The sequence below is a fragment of the Carcharodon carcharias genome, chromosome 3 (genome assembly GCF_017639515.1).
Source record: "Carcharodon carcharias isolate sCarCar2 chromosome 3, sCarCar2.pri, whole genome shotgun sequence".
In the NCBI taxonomy this organism is placed as follows: Eukaryota; Metazoa; Chordata; class Chondrichthyes; order Lamniformes; family Lamnidae; genus Carcharodon; species Carcharodon carcharias.
The window spans coordinates 227,127,495-227,146,462 of NC_054469.1; the positions used below are offsets into that span (position 1 = coordinate 227,127,495).

An 18,968-nucleotide genomic window follows, 5' to 3' on the forward strand; every position below is an offset into this window, starting at 1 on the left:
GCTGACCTGTGCAGCACTTGACTTGTGATGCACAAATGCTGCACTGGGCTGCAGAAAAGTAAAATTAAAAATAGAAATGTTCAATGGCCAGAATTGTACCTTGATGAGCTCAAAATCCTTCTCAATCCTAAACAAAACAGACATATGCAAAAAATAATTCGGAAATTAGAAAATTGGGAATTGGATAACACTGATCTTTTACCTCTGTGATCTGGATTCAAATCCAGCCAAGGCTGATGAGATGGAAGTCTCTTCTGTAATGGTTCTGTGTGAACTGATTTTGAGCAATGTCAATGCAACTAATAGGCCAGCAGCACAAAGCTGTGCCTAATGTTGCTAGAATTTGCAATTTCACTTAGAGAAGTCACAGCATAGCTGTTGGGGAACATGGAAAATAAATATCACATCAGTGCAGCATGGGGTACTCTTGTGAGGTTGAGGCTGAAGCACATTGTTTGGCAGAGTAGAAAGGGTTTTTCATTGTGTATCTAGTTGTGCTATACATGACAGTGCTTGATACCAATGCTGGGAATCTGAAGCAGGGCGATTCCATACACATAACACATAACATCTTTCCTTTTGACAAACACAAAATAGACATATGCTGTTCACAGAATCACAGAAACTTTACAGTGCAGGAGGCCTTCAACCCATTGAGTCTGCACCGGTTCTCTGAAAGAGCATTCTACCTAGTCCCACTCTCCTGCCCTATCCCTGTAACCTTGCACATTCTCTCTTTTTGAGAAAGCAATCCAATTCCCATTTGAATACCTCAATTGAACCTGCCTCCACCACCCTCTCAGAAAGTTCGTTTCAGATTCCAACCACCCTCTGGGTGAAAAAATTTTCCTCACCTCACTTTTACTCCTTTTGCCAATAATTTTGAATCTGTGCCCTCTAGCTCTTAATGCTCTCCTGAGTGGGAACAGTTTCTCACTATTTACCCTGTCCGTACCCCTCAGGATCTTGAATACCTCTATCAAGTCTCCTCTCAGTCTTCTTTTCTCCAAGGAAAACAGTCCCAACCTCTCCGATCTATCCTCATAGCTACAGTTCTTTATCCCCGGAATCATTCTTGTGAATCTCTGTACTCTCTCCAATGTCTTCCCATCCTTCCTCAAGTATGGTGCCCAGAACTGGATGCAGTACTCCAGATGAGGCCTAACTAGTGTCTTATACAAGTTCAAGTTGACCTCCCTACTCTTATGATCAATGCCCCTATTAATAAAGCCTAAGAAACCAAATGCTTTATTAACTGCTCTCTCAGCATGCTCTGCCATCTTCAGTGACTTGTGTACATATAAACTGAGGTCCCTCTGTTTCTGCACCTCCTTTAGAGTTTCTCTTTTTATTTTATATTGTCTCACCACAGTTTTCATGCCAAAATGAATCACCACACACTTCTCTGCATTGATTTCTCATCTGCCACTTGTCTGCCCAAACCACCAACATGTCTACGTCCTTTTGAAGTTCAAGACTATCCTCATCACGGGTGACGACGTTTCCAATCTTCACATCATCTGCACCACAGTCTAGGTCATAAATATCTATCAGGAAGAACAAGGGTCCCAACACTGACCCCTGGGGAACTCCACTATAAACGTTCCTCCAATCTGAAAAACAACAATTTATCGCTACTCTCTGTTTCCTGTCACTCAGCCAATTTTTTTTACCCAAGTGCCTACTTTCCCTTTCATTCCAAAAGCTAAAATTTTGCTCACAAGTCTGTTGTGTCAAATGCCTTTTGAAAATCCATATACACCACATCAACAGCATTGCCCTCATCGACGTTCTCTGGTAACTCCTCAAAAAAACAACAGCAAGTTAGTTAAACAAGATTTTCCATTGATGAATCCATGCAGGCCTTCCTTAATTATCCTGTGCTTGTCTAAGTGACTACTGATTTTGTCCCAAACTATAGTTTCTACAAGTTTCCCTCCCGCTGAAGTCAAACTGACTGGTCTATAGTTGCCGGCTTTATTCTTACAACACTTTTTGAACAAAGCTGTAACATTTGCAATTCTGTTGTAGGAAATCATGGGCTGCATTTTACAGGGAGCTGTGCTCCCCACACCCGCCCGGCTAAAACGTTGGTGGGTGGTGGGGAGCCTGCCCACATGATCCCAATGGCTGCCCCACAGCAATTTAATGCTGGGAGCAGTGTTAATTGCTTTAAGCAAGGCTTCTGCCCTTTTCTCAGAAGTGCCATCATAGAGATCTGCTGGTCAATCTGATTGGCCAGCCACTCTGCAGTCGCATCAGCACCACCAGGAACGGTGGCCACCGAGATTTTTGACAACTGTGCTCTCCAGGAACAGCTTTTCAACATCTCCAACTACAACAGGCCCAAAGTGGGGTGGGGGGTGGAGGGGGCAGGCCACCCAATGCCTCCCTACCCACTGTAAAATATCAGGCAGGTTAGGGGTGGGTGGGGAGACAGCAGGAAGGCCACCCACTGGACCTTACATGCCCACCCACCTTCAAACTCACCCGTGGGGGAGCATAAAATCCAGCCCCATTGAGCAGTTATTCCCATCAACTCCCTGTCCCTCCCCTGCTCTTCCTCCCTCCTTTCTCTTCTCTCCCCTTCACCTCCTTCCCAAATCTTTTTCCCTTGCCCATCTGTTGTCTTTTCCCTTCCTTGTTCTTGGTCCAATTCAAAAATTCCCCCACTCATTCACACTGCTTAACTGGAATATTTCCCTTAATTTTGATTCACCATCTGCAACGTCATTGGAGATCAACAACAGCCTGTATCTAAATAGCACCTTTAATGCAGTAAAACACTTCACAGGAGCATTAGCAAACAAAATCCGACACTGAGCCACACAGGGAGATATTAGGCCGGAAGACCGAAAGCTTAGTTAAAGTGGTGGTTTAAGGAGTGTCTTGAAGGAGTAGCAATGAAACCCTTAAGTATATCATTTGATGGAATTTTAACACTTTCCAGAAGAACATTGCATTACACATAATCTGAGGAATGATAACATTTGGCTTTCTTGCATATAATTATTTCAAATATTAGTTTTGGCATTGTCTGAAATAAACTGTTTACTGCACATAATTTAAAAAATGCTCAGTCGGACAGTTCAAAGTAAATCAGTGGAATTGGCTTTCAATTTTTTTCCTTCAGTAAGTTCCTGTCTCAATTGCCTCCTACCTTCCATGAATATTTTCTAAAATATATCATTTCCTGATGTTAGTCTTGGTACTTTTTCAATAAAGAAGAAACAACTAACAGTTGACATTGCAGTTAGAAAATATGGGTTCAAGGTGCTTTGAGAAACCACTGCATTGAAACCATATCTAATTATTATTTTTGCCTTGAAGATTTCCAAGTTGTAAACAAGAAAGCTTTAGTGCAATTTTGCACTATACTTGGGTAATCACCCTTCAACTTGACACCACTTATGTTGCAACAAAGTCCATATGTACGATGAAACATGTTACTTGAGATGATGTACAACTAGCAAGATTATTTTTTTTAAAGCCAATATTTGTTTTCAAAAATTCTTGTTTTTTTTAAAGGAAAATTGATATTTGTTCTACTTCCTTAGCTGAAAACAGTGAATTTACTTTGTCATTTAGTCCCAATTTCCTCACCAAAAACATTCCAGTAGGATCATTTGGAGATTTGCATTAATATCTTCCATTTAGTACAACAACAAGGTAAGGCAATATTTCAAAGACAACAAGGTAGCAAACATCTACTTTTCAGCTTCTTTCTTACATTAATTTGTTAGCCACAAGGGTGCATGCACACACACACACACACACACACACACACACAGTTAAGTGATTCAGTTTTCAGCATTGGAAGCCTTTAACAATCAAACCTTGCTCTTCTCAGTCACCAGATAAATGCCTGAAATTAGATTACCTGAGCTGTCACAAGATGGAGCATTACAGGCATCATGGGAAGACATGTCTTCAAATGTTTTGCTTGAATAGTTGATGGATGCTTGCGCCCAGAAACGTTATACAGTGCAGAAAGAACACCACCTATTAGGTAAGAAATTTTTAAAGTTGATGGTTAACTCCATGAATAAAACAATTGACATTAAATTGAAGCCATCACAACAATTCATGGCGGCAGTGAGTAAAACCATCAGATATTGGGGTGTCCTAAAAGGTCAATATTGATCTGAAATGATGAAGCAAACCTGCACTTTATAAATCATTTTTGTGTCCACACTGAGAATACGACATACACTGCTGGTCATCACAGTACAAAAAACATATTTCAGCTTATTTAAAGATACAGAAAAGAGCAACCAGAACGATTTTGGGGGTTGAGAGATTGGATTATGAGAAGTGATTATGTAAATTGGGAATGTTCTCACTGAGAAAAGATTGAGAAGTGATAATATTTCTGCTTTTCGGAGTCTAAAGAAGCTAAATAGTGTAGAATACAACAAAATGTTTTGCCATATCCAGAAGAATGAAACCAAAAGACATGACCTGCTATTGAAATGGGGAGGGGCAAGGTATAGTGTAAAGGGTTAATGTAAATAGACAGATTACATAATCAGTGATGTAAGATCACATGACAACAGAATAGGCTGAGAAATAGTTCTATGTGAACCTTGTACTGTAGATACTTAGAAGAATGTTTAATGCAAGTTAAAGTTTACCATCAGCCTTCCCCCCAGCAGTCTCTATCGACCCTAACCAAGGATAACCTAAGACCCACAACAATAATAACAGAGGGAGTAAATTAAAATCTAATCCAGAACACCTCAGGGCATCCCAAAGTACTTTACAACTAATGAACCATTTGCGAAGTCACAGGGGGAAGTGGTGGCGTAGTGGTATTGTCACTGGACTGGTAATCCAGAGACCCAGAGTAATGCTCTGGGAACCCTTGAATCCCACCACAGCAGATGGTGGAATTTGAATTCAACAAATATCTGGAATTAAAAGGCTAATGATGACCTTGAAACCATTGTCAATTGTCATAAAAGCCCAACTGGTTCACTAATGTCCTTTAGGGAAGGAAATCTGCTGTCCTCACCTGATCTGGCCTACACGTGACTCCAGGCCCAAAGCAATGTGGTTGACTCTTAAAAATGCCCTCTGAACAAAGGCAACTAGGGATGGACAATAAACGCTGGCCTAGCCAGCGACACCCACATACCACAAAATAATTTTTAAAAATACGGCTGTCAATTAGTACCCAGTAAGCTCCAATAAACAGCAAAGAGATAATGAGCAGATAATCTGCTCTTGTGATGTTGATTGAGCTAAAAATATTGGCCAAGACACTGGGGATAACTCCCCTACATGACTGGCAGCTCCATGCCTGTGCCAGGGCTTTGGGTTCCCTTAAAGCATGTTTCACAGTTGATGAATCAAGGCCGCCATAGATATTGTTGCCACAGATATTTCCTTTCCAGGTGATACATTCTATTTGTGGGGTCTAATAATGGATAGGACAATGGCACATTTAACTGGCATACCGAAACTTCTATGTTGGTAACATTGCACTTCACTGGCATTAGAAGTCTTTCATGCTTCTTTTCCCTTCCTGTAAGCAGCGCATACACAATTCAATTCCTGAACAGGATAGTGACTATGCTAAGGGAGATGGTGGGAGAATGAAGTATGTGTAATTTCCCAGCTCTGATTAGAAGCTACTAGATACCTTGCAGAGCCACTGCACCAGAAACTCTGACATTTTGGTATCTCAACTGCTCAACAGTGGATCAACCAGTCACAGTCCAATTTGCTGCCATCTCTTTAAACAACTTTAGATTTCGGACACAGGCTAAACTGAAAATGCCCAGTTGATATCAGGAACACGTGCATGTGGTCTGTGACCAACCTAAAGGAGGATGCAAGACCAGATGCCGCTTCTGTGACCTATAAATATTTAAATTTGAGTGCTTCATGTTTGGCTTGCTGCCCTTGCCATATCTTCAACTAGAAATGCATATTAAGTGCAAGTTGGGTGAAACTGTCTCCATCCCTGTTTGCTCTGTCGCATATACCTGGTGCACCTGAAACAAGAAGGGCTTTGTCCCAATAAGAAGTTTATTTAACATTCTACCAGAGGCCAACAAATTATTGATTTAAATCAGCAGCATAATTTATTATAACTATTCCTGGGTGGAATGAATAAAAACCTTAGCAACTGATTCTTTTTTATTTGTCAACAACCTGCCTAATCCCTCTAGTGTGAAAACTGTTAATGCAGTGATAGATGCTTAATCCTGCTTAGTCAATGGACACGTTCATGCTAGCAGAGGTGAGAAAAAAATCATGCAAGAATATGTTAGTTGGAATTTGGGTCATAAATTTTCAGATCAACTGTTAAAAACCTAAGTCCCTCAGAGTTGAAGAGCATAACAGCTGTGTGAACCAACTCTTTTTGGGCACCGATAGAACAGCTGAGTGCCGCATCCGATTGAAATGCTGGGATATTGCAGAGTCAGGGAACAAAACAGTCAGCTGTGACATTCAACTCTGTTTTGCTTCTGACTCTTGTGATCTCTGAGCATTTCAGTCTCTTGGTATTTCAATCAGTTGTGAGACTCAGCTGTTCTAATGACATGCAAACAAACTTTGTCCCACAGCTAGTTGTTCTGTTCCTGACTGCGATGTCCTGACATTTCAATCAGCAGCAAGATTCAACTGTTTGGTCGGATTATACAGTAATACCATAACATATTGTTGTGAGTCTGAAGTCATATCCTCTTTGGCTCCCAGCAAAATCTTTACTACTTTGTTATCGGATCCCATTCATCTTCCCAGTTGTCTCATTCAGGCTGAAACTAATGGTGCGCTACATTGGTGCCCTGCTCAACTTTGAACTGAGCTGTAAACTCAAATCTACTAATCTGGCCACCACAATATTTCTGCTTATAACCTCATTACATAGAAAATAGGAGCAGGAGTAGGCCATTCGGCCCTTCGAGCCTGCTCCACTATTTGTTATGATCATGGCTAATCATCCAATTCAATAGCCTGCTCCCGCTTTCTCCCCATATCCTTTGACCCCTTTCACCCCAAGAGCTATATCTAACTTCTTCTTGAAAACATACAATGTTTTAGCCTCAACTACTTTCTGTGGTAGCGAATTCCACAGGCTTACCACTCTCTGGGTGAAGAAATTTCTCCTCATCCAAGTCCTAAATAGTCTACCCCGTATCCTCAGGCTTTGACCCCTGGTTCTGGACTCCCACACCATTGGGAACACCATTCCTGCATCTACCCTGTCTAGTCCTGTTAGAATTTTATAGGTTTCTATGAGATTTCCCATAATTCTTCTGAACTCCAGCGAATATAATCCTAACCGACTAATCTCTACTCATATGTCAGTCCCGCCATCCCAGAAATCAGTCTGGTAAACCTTTGCTGCACTCCCTCCATAGCAAGTACATCCTTCCTCAGATAGAGACCAAAACCGCACACAATATTCCAGGTGTGGTCTTGCCAAGGCCTTGTATAATTGCAGCAAGACATCCCTGCTCCTGTACTCAAATCCTCTCATTATGAAAGGCAACACACCATTTGCCTTCTTTACTGCCTGTTGCAGCTGCATGCTTACCATAAGCGACTGGTGTACGAGGACACCCAGGTCTTGTTGCACGTTCCCCATTCTCAACTTATAGTCATTCAGATAATAACCTGCCTTCCTGTTTTTGCTACCAAAGTGGATAACCTCACATTTATCCAAATTATACTGCATCTGTCATGCTTTTGCCCACTCACTCAGCTTGTCCAAATCACACTGAAGCATCTCTGCATCCTCCTCACAGCTCACCCTCCCACCCAGCTTTGTGTCATCTGCAGATTTAGAGATATTACATTTAGTTCCTCATCTAAAATCATTAATACATATTCATTCATAACTATCTTTCTGCCAGGCTAGAAGGGAGAAATTGATATGCATTTGTGGTCGGGTTTCAGGCATAAAATCCAACAGTGACAAATTCAGCTGTTAAGATGGCCAGTGCTCAATCTGCACATGCGTTTGGGCCTATTAAATTCTTTGGGTGTGTTGTTTAGACATCTGCAACTGGCATTAAACACCTTGCATATGTTAATTAGTGGCTCAATGCCTGTTAAAGCAAATTTCTGGAGAATTTGCTTAGGATGAGGGGAGCTGGTGGGGGGCCTGTTCTGCTCACAATTCTTCAGTGGCCCAAGTGACTGTCAACAAAAAGTAATTTAAATTAAAAAACCTTCCCACCTTCCCCCAACTGTAACTTCAGGCAAGGCAAGTGGCCCAACATTCAGCATCTTCAGTGTGTTTGAGCTGCCTGAGGAGCAGCAACAAGTGTCTACAGTTCATCTAAATGTTTTTATTGATATCCAAGGATTTTCTCCGGATTTCTCAAATATACTCAACATTCTGCCAAAACTCACATCTCATACTAAAACGCAAATGCCTATTAGCCTTATCCATGGCAACGATGATAACTCCCTAATGCATTGCTTTCAAAACCCTCAACCTCATTTACAGATCTCACCATGTTCTTTCCCATTCTATCTCTGCAACATCCTTCAGTCCTACATCCCAGCTCGTACCCTCTGCTCTTACGATTCTTTTTATTACGCATTTTCCCCTTTGATGGCAAACTCTTCAGTAATTATGCCTCTGCCCTCTGGAATTCACTTTCTGAAACCCACTCCACCTTGCTTCACCTCACCCCCACCTTCAAAAAAAACCTTCACAACCAGAAAATCCATTATCTGAATTCTCCTTTTAACTCTGGTTCAGTGTCCAAACACTGTGAAGCATGGTGACATATTTTATTGAAGTGCTATATAAGCAGATAATTATTGCTATGTTCACTTGGGGATAAAACAATAAGTCCCCTGCCTGATAATGCAGAGTTATCAAAATAACACTGATTACCAATCTAAAGCTAAGATTTTAACAAAAGGGTTTGCAACTGTTCAGATGGGCTGGATACACCCTTGCTGATTTGTTTGTGGTATTGTCGCCCTTGTGCTTTGAATAGCATTCAAGCCCCACGTACAAATTAACAGGCCATTACCCAAAGGGGCATAAAACATTTGCATAGGGATTTTTTTTAAGAACTTGGCATGACACAAACTCTTAGCTTACCAACAGCTCCTGATATGTTGAAGACTTGACTCTGGTATTTAAAGGATGTGGCAGCATAAATATCAAGTTAGTACATTGGGGAATGAAACAGACAAAAATAGGAAGTTCCAGATGCTCCAAGTGAAAGACAGAATCAAGAGACCGGCTAGGAGGAAATATTGTATGAATAGGTTGAGCTGGTGATTTTAAAGATTGATGAAGAGTATGTGAACTACAGACAATTTGTCCATTTTGCACATGAAAGTGAATTAAGCTAAAACAGCACAGAACACAACTGGAAAACTTGAGAACTTTATTTTGAAGGCAGCTTGAAACCCAAGCACCCAAGCACTTGTTGTCTTGAGCTGTCAGATCATTAGAATATTTCACATTGCTGCCTGGCAGCTAGCGTCACTGTGGGAAGTACTGAAAGAAAGCCAACTTTTTCATGTGGCAATCTCATGTGGGTTGGGCAGAGTACAAGATAAATTCACCATTCCTGTTGGGAGCTGCACTCAAAGAAAGGAGGTTGGAGAGAAGGTTGTAACTGTGTAGAGCTGATTCTCTAATTCATGCTCCTTTTGAGTCTGGCTCCCAGCTGGGAGTGGTAAACAAAATCTACATACAATAGTGGGTGTTGATACCACTCAGTGAATGGCAGCTTTTTTTATTTCCTTTCAGATTCTTCTCCCATTTCCACTGGCAGCAGCCAGGAGTTATGGGTTCACCATCTGCTTTAAGAAAATGGAGGGTATGTACAAGCTGGCACTCGGATAATCTTACAATAATCTTTTAACACTAATAAAAAATGTACTTTTTGCCCAGGTTGAATTTTTTCAACTTGCAATTTTTTATTGCTGGAATTAGCTCTCAAGGGTTAACTGTTAAGGCCACACAAAGTATTATCAATAGCAGAAAGCTATCAGCTCAAAACATAAGCACATGTTTGTGAATGACTCCCAAGATTGTTTTGTCCCATGCAAGGTATCATAATATCATAATATTATCATCATAATTCAAATTAAGCAAGAAAAATAATATAGCCAATTGGCAATTAGAATTATCAGATCAAGCAATTTCAATTTGTAGATTGAATGTATAAATGGTCTTAAGTTAGGAATTAAAGGAAAGTTCTTGAAATATGCTTATGAAACCAAAGAGTGGAAAAGAATGTTACGTGAAATTATGACAGGAGTTGTGAAATATTATAGAATGACATAGATGGGCTGGTAGAATGGGTAGGTAGGTGGCAGATACAGTTCAGGGTAGAGAAACATGGAACATGTACAAGACTTTAATTAAGCTCTGTTGCAATAGTGTGTATAACAGTGCTATACAAAGGATATAAAGACAATACAAAAGATGCAGTGTCAATTCATTAGACCTTTACCAATGATGGTGGGTCACCTGCAGGTTGCAACCTCAATATCTATAGCCTTCTTTACAGTCAGCAGCTGCTGGTAGTTTTACAAGTAACAAGCCATCTCATCCTTCATGTTACCAATGCCATCTTCAAGGTGGGCATTATTTGCATTATTTGCCTCCAAAATGTAACATTCTTCCATTTCTTGCATCTAGTGTTCAAGAGATTAATTTGTTCCCTTAAGTGCATGAATATCACAGGTCAATGTCTGAATTTGTCTGCCGTAATCAATATTCTCTTGTTGTGTCATGCGAAGAGCTTCATTGTTGTGAGAAGAAGCATCACTTCAGCCAACTTGGACTTGTGAAGAAAGTCTTGAAAAGTTAGTGGGGTTTTTTTCTGGAATTGCGAAGGTTGAAGAATGACCTGATAGAAGTCTTCAAGCTTATGAAGGGACATGTAAACAGTGATTATTTTTTTCCACTGCTTAGTGAGAGCGGTTATTAATTTCAGACAGTCATAAAATTAAGGAAGATTAGAAAAGAAAATGCTTCATCAGAGAGTATTTAGAATGCACAGACCTCTGCTTATAATTCAAGAATTATTCACCACTTTCTCTTTACATTACTGTGCACTCAATCAGTCCACATTAGGAACCATGCCATTTAAAAAAAAATGTCATAAATTAATGGGGTGAGAAGTTGAAGTTTCCAGCCTGGGACATTGTCATGCCAGGAAACATGAAGTAATTGGCTTAATCTCAGTTCATCTGGATATAGTATCAGAAGCCAATGAACCTACCACACCGTGCAATACATGCTGCTGTAAAAACTTGGCCCTCGGGGGAAGAGAAGGAAGGAACCTACAGCTTCTGTTCCTTGCTGCAGAGCAAAGTGAAGAAATGGGGCATGTCAGGAAATCAGAAGGACATTTCTGATGTGTTACAATCTGAGACAGGACATTTTAAATTCAAAATGTAACTGCACAGATTGTTAGCAATAATATCATCATATTTCTCGTACGACCACTAACAAATACAATCTAGGCAGAATACCTCCTTCAAGGAGAAGCCATTAATTTAATCAAAAAATGTTATTGCCAATACCTCTATTACAGCAGTCGTGAAATGGAAAAGAAAACGTAAAATAATAAAAACTAATAAAAAGAACATAGTTACTATTTTCTAATTTACAAGCAGACCCAGCAAGTGAATTACACTATTTTTGTCATGTGAGAGGAAAGGGCAGAGGGAAGGGCAGAAATAGAAGCCAAAAATATGGCTTAATAAAACATAACTGTAACAAAAGTGGGGGAGACTTTAACTGACTTAGCTCAGGGACATAATGGCTCGCTAACTACTCCAAAAACAATAACAGCATGAAGCAACAAACTGCTTGAATAGTGTATTTGAAACATTTGTGAATTTCTATTCTTTCAATGAAAAAAAACTACACAGTTTAGTTATATAAATATCCCTTTAGACTGCTTTCCTGGAGTAAATTTCCATTTATATTGCCCATGTTCTGAGGTGATTCAGCAGCTTTCATCCGGATGTTTGCCAGCAGAACAATTTTCAGTGTGAATGGATCATTTGTTCCCAAACTCGGCAAAAATTCCGACTGCAGTATTAACAAATAAATAAGACCAACCGCTGGAAACGTTACCCCAGTAATCAAATTTTACTGTGAACTCTTAAAGTCAGGAAATGTCATGAGAGCATTTATTGTATTGTGCATGCTGCAGTTTAGATGTCAAGTAGAACTTCCATGAGGCGACAGCATTTTGATGCATGCTGTCATGTTTGGAGTTTACCTTGATAGCAGGGACTGCCAGTTTGAATTTACTGATCCTGTGCCTTTTTACTACATTTCAAATTTTACAACTGGTTTTTATAATTGAATATTCAAGTTATACGGTGATCATCAAGTTATACAGCCAAGATCGTCCAAGATAAATGACATTCATTTTTCAAACAGTTACTGGGCAGAATCTTCCGGTCTCACCAGCAGCAGGAAGCATGACAGGCAGGGGTGCTTAATTTGGCGGAAGGCAAAGGCCTTAAGACATAAGACATAGGAGCAGAAGTAGGCCATTTGGCCCATCGAGTCTGCTCCGCCATTCAATGAGATTATGGCTGATCTGATAATCCTCAACTCCACTTTCCTGCCTTTTCCCCAGACCCTTTGATTCCCTTACTGATTAAAAATCTGTCTTTCTCCATCTTGAATGTACTTAACGACTCAACTTCTACAGCCCTCTGCGGTAAAGAATTCCACAGATTAACTACCCTCTTATTTTGAGATTATGCCCTCTGGTCCTAGGCTCTCCCACAAGGGGAAACAACCTCTCAGCATCTACCCTGTCAAGCCCCCTAAGAATCTTATATGTTTCAATAAGGTCACCTCTCATTCTTCTAAACACCAATGAGTCCAGGGCCAACCTACTCAACCTCTCCTCATAAGAAAATCCCTCCATACCCAGAATCAACCTATTGAACCTTCTCTGGGCTGCCTCCAATGCCAGTATATCTTTCCTTAGATAAGGAGACCAAAGCTGTTCACAGTATTCTAGGTATGGTCTAACTATTGCCTTGTATAGTTTAGCAAGACTTCCCCATTTTTATACTCCATTCCCTTTGAAATAAAGGCCAACATTCCGTTTGCTTACCCTATTACCTATTGAACTTGTATATTCACTTTTTGGGATTCGTGTACCAAGGACTCCCAAATTCTTCTGTGCTGCAGCTTTCTGCAGTCTTTCTCAATTTGAATAATATTCAGCTCCTCTATTCTTCCTGCCAAAGTGCATAACCTCACATTTTCCCACATTATATTCCATTTTGCCCACTCACTTAACCTGTCAATATCCCTCTGTAGACTCCTTGTGTCATCTTCACCACTTGCCTTCCCAATACTTTTGTATCATCTGCAAATTTGGCGAACAAATCTGCTTCCGGATGGCGGGATAAACTGTTTGAATTTTGTTCTCCCAACTTTCAAGGCAGGTTAAAGGCAGATCGAGCTACCCGAAAAACGACAGGAACCCCATTTGCATGCACTCACATCTCATGCATGGTCATTAGAAGGCCACCTCACCAGAATTAAATTCACCTTCCAAATTAAGTGTCCTGTCAGCAAGGATTTATAATGTTCAGTTTTATGACTGTACATAAGAGGCGTGCACCTGGCGAGCTTCACTTTGACTTTAAGGTCAGTAGATGCTGCAATTGCCTTCTTGGAGACCATGCATAACTTTACTCATATTTAGAGCAGTAGCAGAAGCTGTGCCAAGGCTGGATACAGGAGGCAGGCTAACTGGGCAAAGGGGGCTTAAGATTGTCCGGGGTGGGGGGTAATGTCCAGGGAAGCAGGGGCTGGAAAAGAGTCTCTGGGCAAGGGCAAAGGTCGGGGAGTGAGAGGGAGTCACAGAGCGGGACTAGACAGCAGGCTCGGATAACAGGAGGGGGCAGGGTCATTGTGGGCATAGGGACGATAACGGGTGTCAGCTCTGAGGGGAGGGAAGAAGTGTGAAAATGGATCATATTAGGGTACAGGTAACAGGGGGAGGTTCAAGGGTAACAGAGGGGAGAGGAATGGTGATATGGGGTAGGTCAAGAGTGATGTAGGAAGGGGTTTGGGAAGTTGGTGGGCGACAGGGGGAAAGGTAGGAGGAGGTGGACTGAGTCTGGAAGGTGACACGCACCATTTTTCAAATCTGACCTTGACTACATAGTTAATCAATAACTGATATTCCTCCAAGTGGGAAGAGGGTCATTTTGGGTGGGTGGAATTCAAGATCAGCACAAGTGACCGACAAAAGGAATAATTATGAGGCAACAGGATGTCCACCATGCTCAGTTGTGTTTTCCTCTCTTATGGCAATGCCTGCTAGGCAGCAGGTTTGTTCACGACTCATCGGTCTCATAACATCAAGATCCCAGCAAGGTGTGGAGATGTCATTCGCTCTGTGCCATATGCCATCTGCTGCAGTCAGAGGCAGAGATGAAGGGAGGGAGGAGGTGGATCCTCCAAGCTTCACAGCTGGTGGACAGCAGCCAACTCACCAAAGCTCCATCCTCCCACGTGAATGATCACGGTTGACAAGGGCTCATGCAGTTAGTCCTTCTATGCTGCCAAGGCAATAGTCTCTCCATAGAGTCTCAAGGGTAGAGGAGGCAAGCAGAATAGCATCAGAGGGAGGCTTCTTGCACATGGCTCTCATTACCCTGGTCAAAAAGCAATGTCTCCATGCACAGCCATGTATGAAAGAGAGGAACACCCATCTCTGGTCCTCCAGGGTGTCCACCTGGAAGAGGTGGGATGGGGATGCCATGTCTAGACGGAGACCATGCCAAGCACTGGCCTGCTGACTTTGAGATGGAGGGAAACCTGTAAAGGACAAGCTCACTGAACTTATCACTTCAAATCATTCACTCATCCACTGAGACATCAATGATGCAACTGCAAGCAACCCTACCTTGATAATGGCTGTCATCCAGATGAGGAGAAGGAGGGCCTATCACAAGTTGGCCCAGGGCCAGGAGGAGCAAGGGCCTGAACAGCAAAAAGCAGCAGGGCCTATAAAGAAGGTCAAGATGCTGGCGAACAGGGTCAACTGCAACACCAAACATTGGTCCGACCATGGGTGTATCGCCGGTGGTGTTCTTATCTAGAGATGAGCTGGAGGCAATGCCAGAGGAGTCCTCATATGTCCTGAGATGTGGTTGCTCACATCTTCCAGCTTCTCCAGTACAGGATGCAATCACAAGGGCTCTGGGGGAGTAATGCAGATCTCCTGGCCTGCATGAGTGTATGTGTCCATTTAAATATGGCACCAGGACCTTCGACCTCATGAGGTAACAACGGGGCAGAAAACTTGCTGCTCTCCCTGCCATGAGATTCATTGCGCTCCTCGCGGATGCATATTCAATGAGCTGAACAGTGGAAGAGGCGCTCGTTCAGCCATCCCACTGCCCTGCAGGAATCATGCTGACTTTACTGGCCACCACTGGACTTAGACTCCAGAATGGAAGATTCCGCCCACTATGTGACTGACATTTTCAAACAGCTACAGTGGAAATAGAGAGTATTGAAAAGAAACCACCTGCTTTCCCCCCCTCTCAAAAAAAATGCGAAGGCAAAGCCTTCTGGAACTAGCACAGAGTCATGAAAACTTCTGCACAAACTAAAATTCTACATTATTGCAGATATAATTTATTATGTGCAGGTTTGGATCTATATTTGATTCACATGTTTCAGAAATTTACACCTCACATACTGAGGAAAGATATGAATAAAAAAGTATTTCTGAAACCCACATGATGCAGGCACCTCCAAACAAACTCAGACCATCATGGAAATTCAAACCAACAACTCTTTCTTTACCCCTCAATGAAGGACAATATCTCAACCCTACATGACACATCACTATACACGCACATTGATATCCCTAAAAAAGCCAAACCAGAGACCATCAAATTAAACCAAATCCCAAATGCACATATCTCCCTGTTCACAACATATCAACTATTCAAATGTACTAGTATATTCCTCACTAACTAACAAGGTAATTAGCCATTATCCACAAAGGACCATAGGCATCTGTCTCCTTTAGTGAGGTACAACTGGTTATACATAGCTCAAGAGGCACCCAGAAGTATATTTTACAAATTGCACAGTGATTTCATAAGATGTAGGACTTGAAACTGGTTTGCACTAGACGGCCAAACTGGGTGTAGGGAATGATCCCTACACTGGAACTGTAGGCCCAATGGAGGTGGGAGGAGCACTCCACTGCATCCACATTCAGTTAAGTATATTTTATTCTTAAAAGAAACTTACTTGTTGGTGGCTTAAGGACCTCTGGTCAGGCTGCCCATATTTTCCCTAAGCCAGCTGGCCTATTCATATTGGAAAGAATCTGTCTAGCCTTTGATAACCCAATGACAGAAATCATCCCAACAAGTTCTAAGCTCTGCTAATGCTATACAACGGCCAGACTTTAGAAAAATCACAAGTGCCAAAGTGGTATGCAACCAACGTCTCACACTTCTGTTGTAAAAGCACCTTACTAGGTAGTTCAAGTCAGTCCAATCATAGCCGAGTAAAATGCATGGTTATGACAGGCTGAACCATGTACTTTACAAAAATGACTGCTGAGACTTTATAAAATGATTGAGGACACCACACTATGCCAAACAGTAACCAAATTTAGACCATCATCTTTTTCGGGACTTCAAAAAGATTTAATCAGGTTTGATACAAGCTTTTAACAGACCCGCACCTCTTTTAAACTACAGACTTTTAGCTGATGTTACAATTGCCAGCAGAGGTAACAGTTATAACGTAAACAACTTGACACTCTTGCGATTGGAGGCAGTTACTCCAATATAACAACAATTTTGCACAAACTGTACGTCAACTCAGAATATAGTAAATAAATTACTAAATAAATAAACTACATTCCATACATTATTTGTTCAATTTACCTGTAATTCCAGGCAGCTCTTGAACAATATGACAAATTAACAGGTCCAGACATTTGGACAGGTATTCATTGTTGTTTTGCTGTTCCTTCCCCTGTGTGGCTTTTCTGCTGTCTCTTTCAATATACATTACTAACCTGCAGTTAACAAGAGAGTTGATTAGTACCAATGGCAAGCACTGAAATATGTTAGCTCTGAAGGGTTTCATCTGATAAACCCTATTTTTTAAGGCTACACATATTCAATGCTCCCTCATAGTCATCTAACCCATAAATGTAATTATTGATTTTCAACATGCATGCCATACAATTTCCTGGCACATAGCATACAATCACTATTCCTTCACCATGAATGTCATCACACATCAATTCCTGGAGTGCATATATACAACCTGTACAAAAAAATGTGTTAGTAGGTGTGATTTTAAATCAAGATCAAAATTCAGATTGTAATTTTAAATCACAAAGCCACAAAAGATTATCTAATGCTGTATTTACATGACAGCATTACCTGAAGAAATTATTCTGAAATATGACCTAAAACGACCTATGCTGTAGTAATGTAACAGATGCTTAATTTCTGTTCCTCTCCCCAGTATGATCTGTCACATTCTTATTTATTATATTCCATCAATATGATATTGATTTGGAAGTATTTATGTAGAACTGATTTTTATCTCCTACATTTAGGAGGGCCTTGCAACATCCTTATCTTTAATGCTGTCAATTGACTCTTCTTAATCTTGACAAAGCAAAACTGGAAAAAGCTGGGCAACAGCATCAATAAAATGTCAGGGTTTCAAAACTTGGTTAGTCAGGTAGTGAAAGATAGAATTCTGGAGCCTAGTCTTTATTCAATAGTGTTTATTTAGAGGGACAGACATTGCATAACCTAGACCTCCAACCAAAACCCATCTTTCAGCCTTCTCCTACATTTAAGCACAGGTGAGTCACCAATTAATACTGACCACTTGAAAACAATTAACAGGGCCCTGTTCTTTGCAGACAGAAAGAGCATGTACACACGCTGCGCAGGCTTGGCCTAAATAGCCAAGTGGTTATGGTACTGGGTTTGTAACCCCCAAGATCAAGAGTTCAAATCTCACAATGGCAAACTATGAAACAATGTAACTTCATCTGAAACAGATGGAAACGTGTTTGTACTCGAAAGAGTTACACACGCTGCGCCTGCTTCAGCTAAACAAACTAAGTGACAGCCATTCCTCAGGTCAATGCCTTGACCAATCAGGGTCAAGCGGCATGGCTTAAATTTCAAATGCCTGACGGTTAACTGTCAATCTCCATTCCTGGTGCATTTTCCATGGCAATGTTTCTACTAATCAGGGTCCACTTGCCAACCAAGAGGAGGAGGTGGGGGTCATAATGTTGATCAAGGAATCAATTATAGCAGTGAGGAGGGATGATATCTTGGAAGGATCATCACACGAGGCCATATGGGTAGAAGTAAAAAACACAAAAGGGGCAAACACGTTGTTGGGTGTGATTAACACACTGAACTTATTCATTGCATAGCAATGTTCACTCTCAACTCAAATTGTTCACGTGTAAACAGCAGCCTCTGGTCTTTACTGTTGAAATATTAAAACGTGTTAAAATGATCAATCATGGGTTTATTAATTTTCAAATATACATCATCTGGTGCATGTACATTTAAAGAGAATTAGAATTTTGGCTCTGATGTTTGGTTTCCATTAACCTTAAACTGTTGGGGAGGAAAGTTGTGATGGAAGGATTGTTGCCTCAAAAATTATAAGCTACTATAAATAGATGCTGCTGCCAAATTTTGATAAGTATTGTATTTGCAAGGAGCAAAAGTGACAGGTAGCAGTGGCCTCAAGAAGGGTATCAGGTTGTTGCAGAGACAGGCGAGATGTAAGAGATGTGATATGACAGGGAATGCACTGGAAAATACTAAAGTCTAGCAAAATTATGATCAGCTGTTTTTCTATATATTTTAAACTATCAGCTGGGAGATGGTGGAAAAAACAAGAGGCAGCAGTTCCCCAGAAACATCACTCAACATATCAAATATTAAGAAGCAACACT

The 18,968-nt window shown here is 41.1% G+C and overlaps 1 protein-coding gene across 5 annotated transcripts in view; it reads right to left on the reverse strand.

Annotated features, from left to right (window-relative positions):
* ulk4 (unc-51 like kinase 4) overlaps positions 1-18,968 on the reverse strand; it is a 425,974-nt gene that overhangs the window by 229,622 nt on the left and 177,384 nt on the right. For all 5 annotated transcript variants that reach the window (XM_041184964.1, XM_041184966.1, XM_041184965.1 and 2 more), the window contains exons 23-24: positions 16,906-17,039; positions 3,881-4,002 (exon numbers count right to left, since the gene is read on the reverse strand). In XM_041184964.1, coding sequence (XP_041040898.1) covers positions 3,881-4,002; positions 16,906-17,039 — 256 coding nt within the window. The remainder of the gene's footprint in view (positions 1-3,880; positions 4,003-16,905; positions 17,040-18,968) is intronic.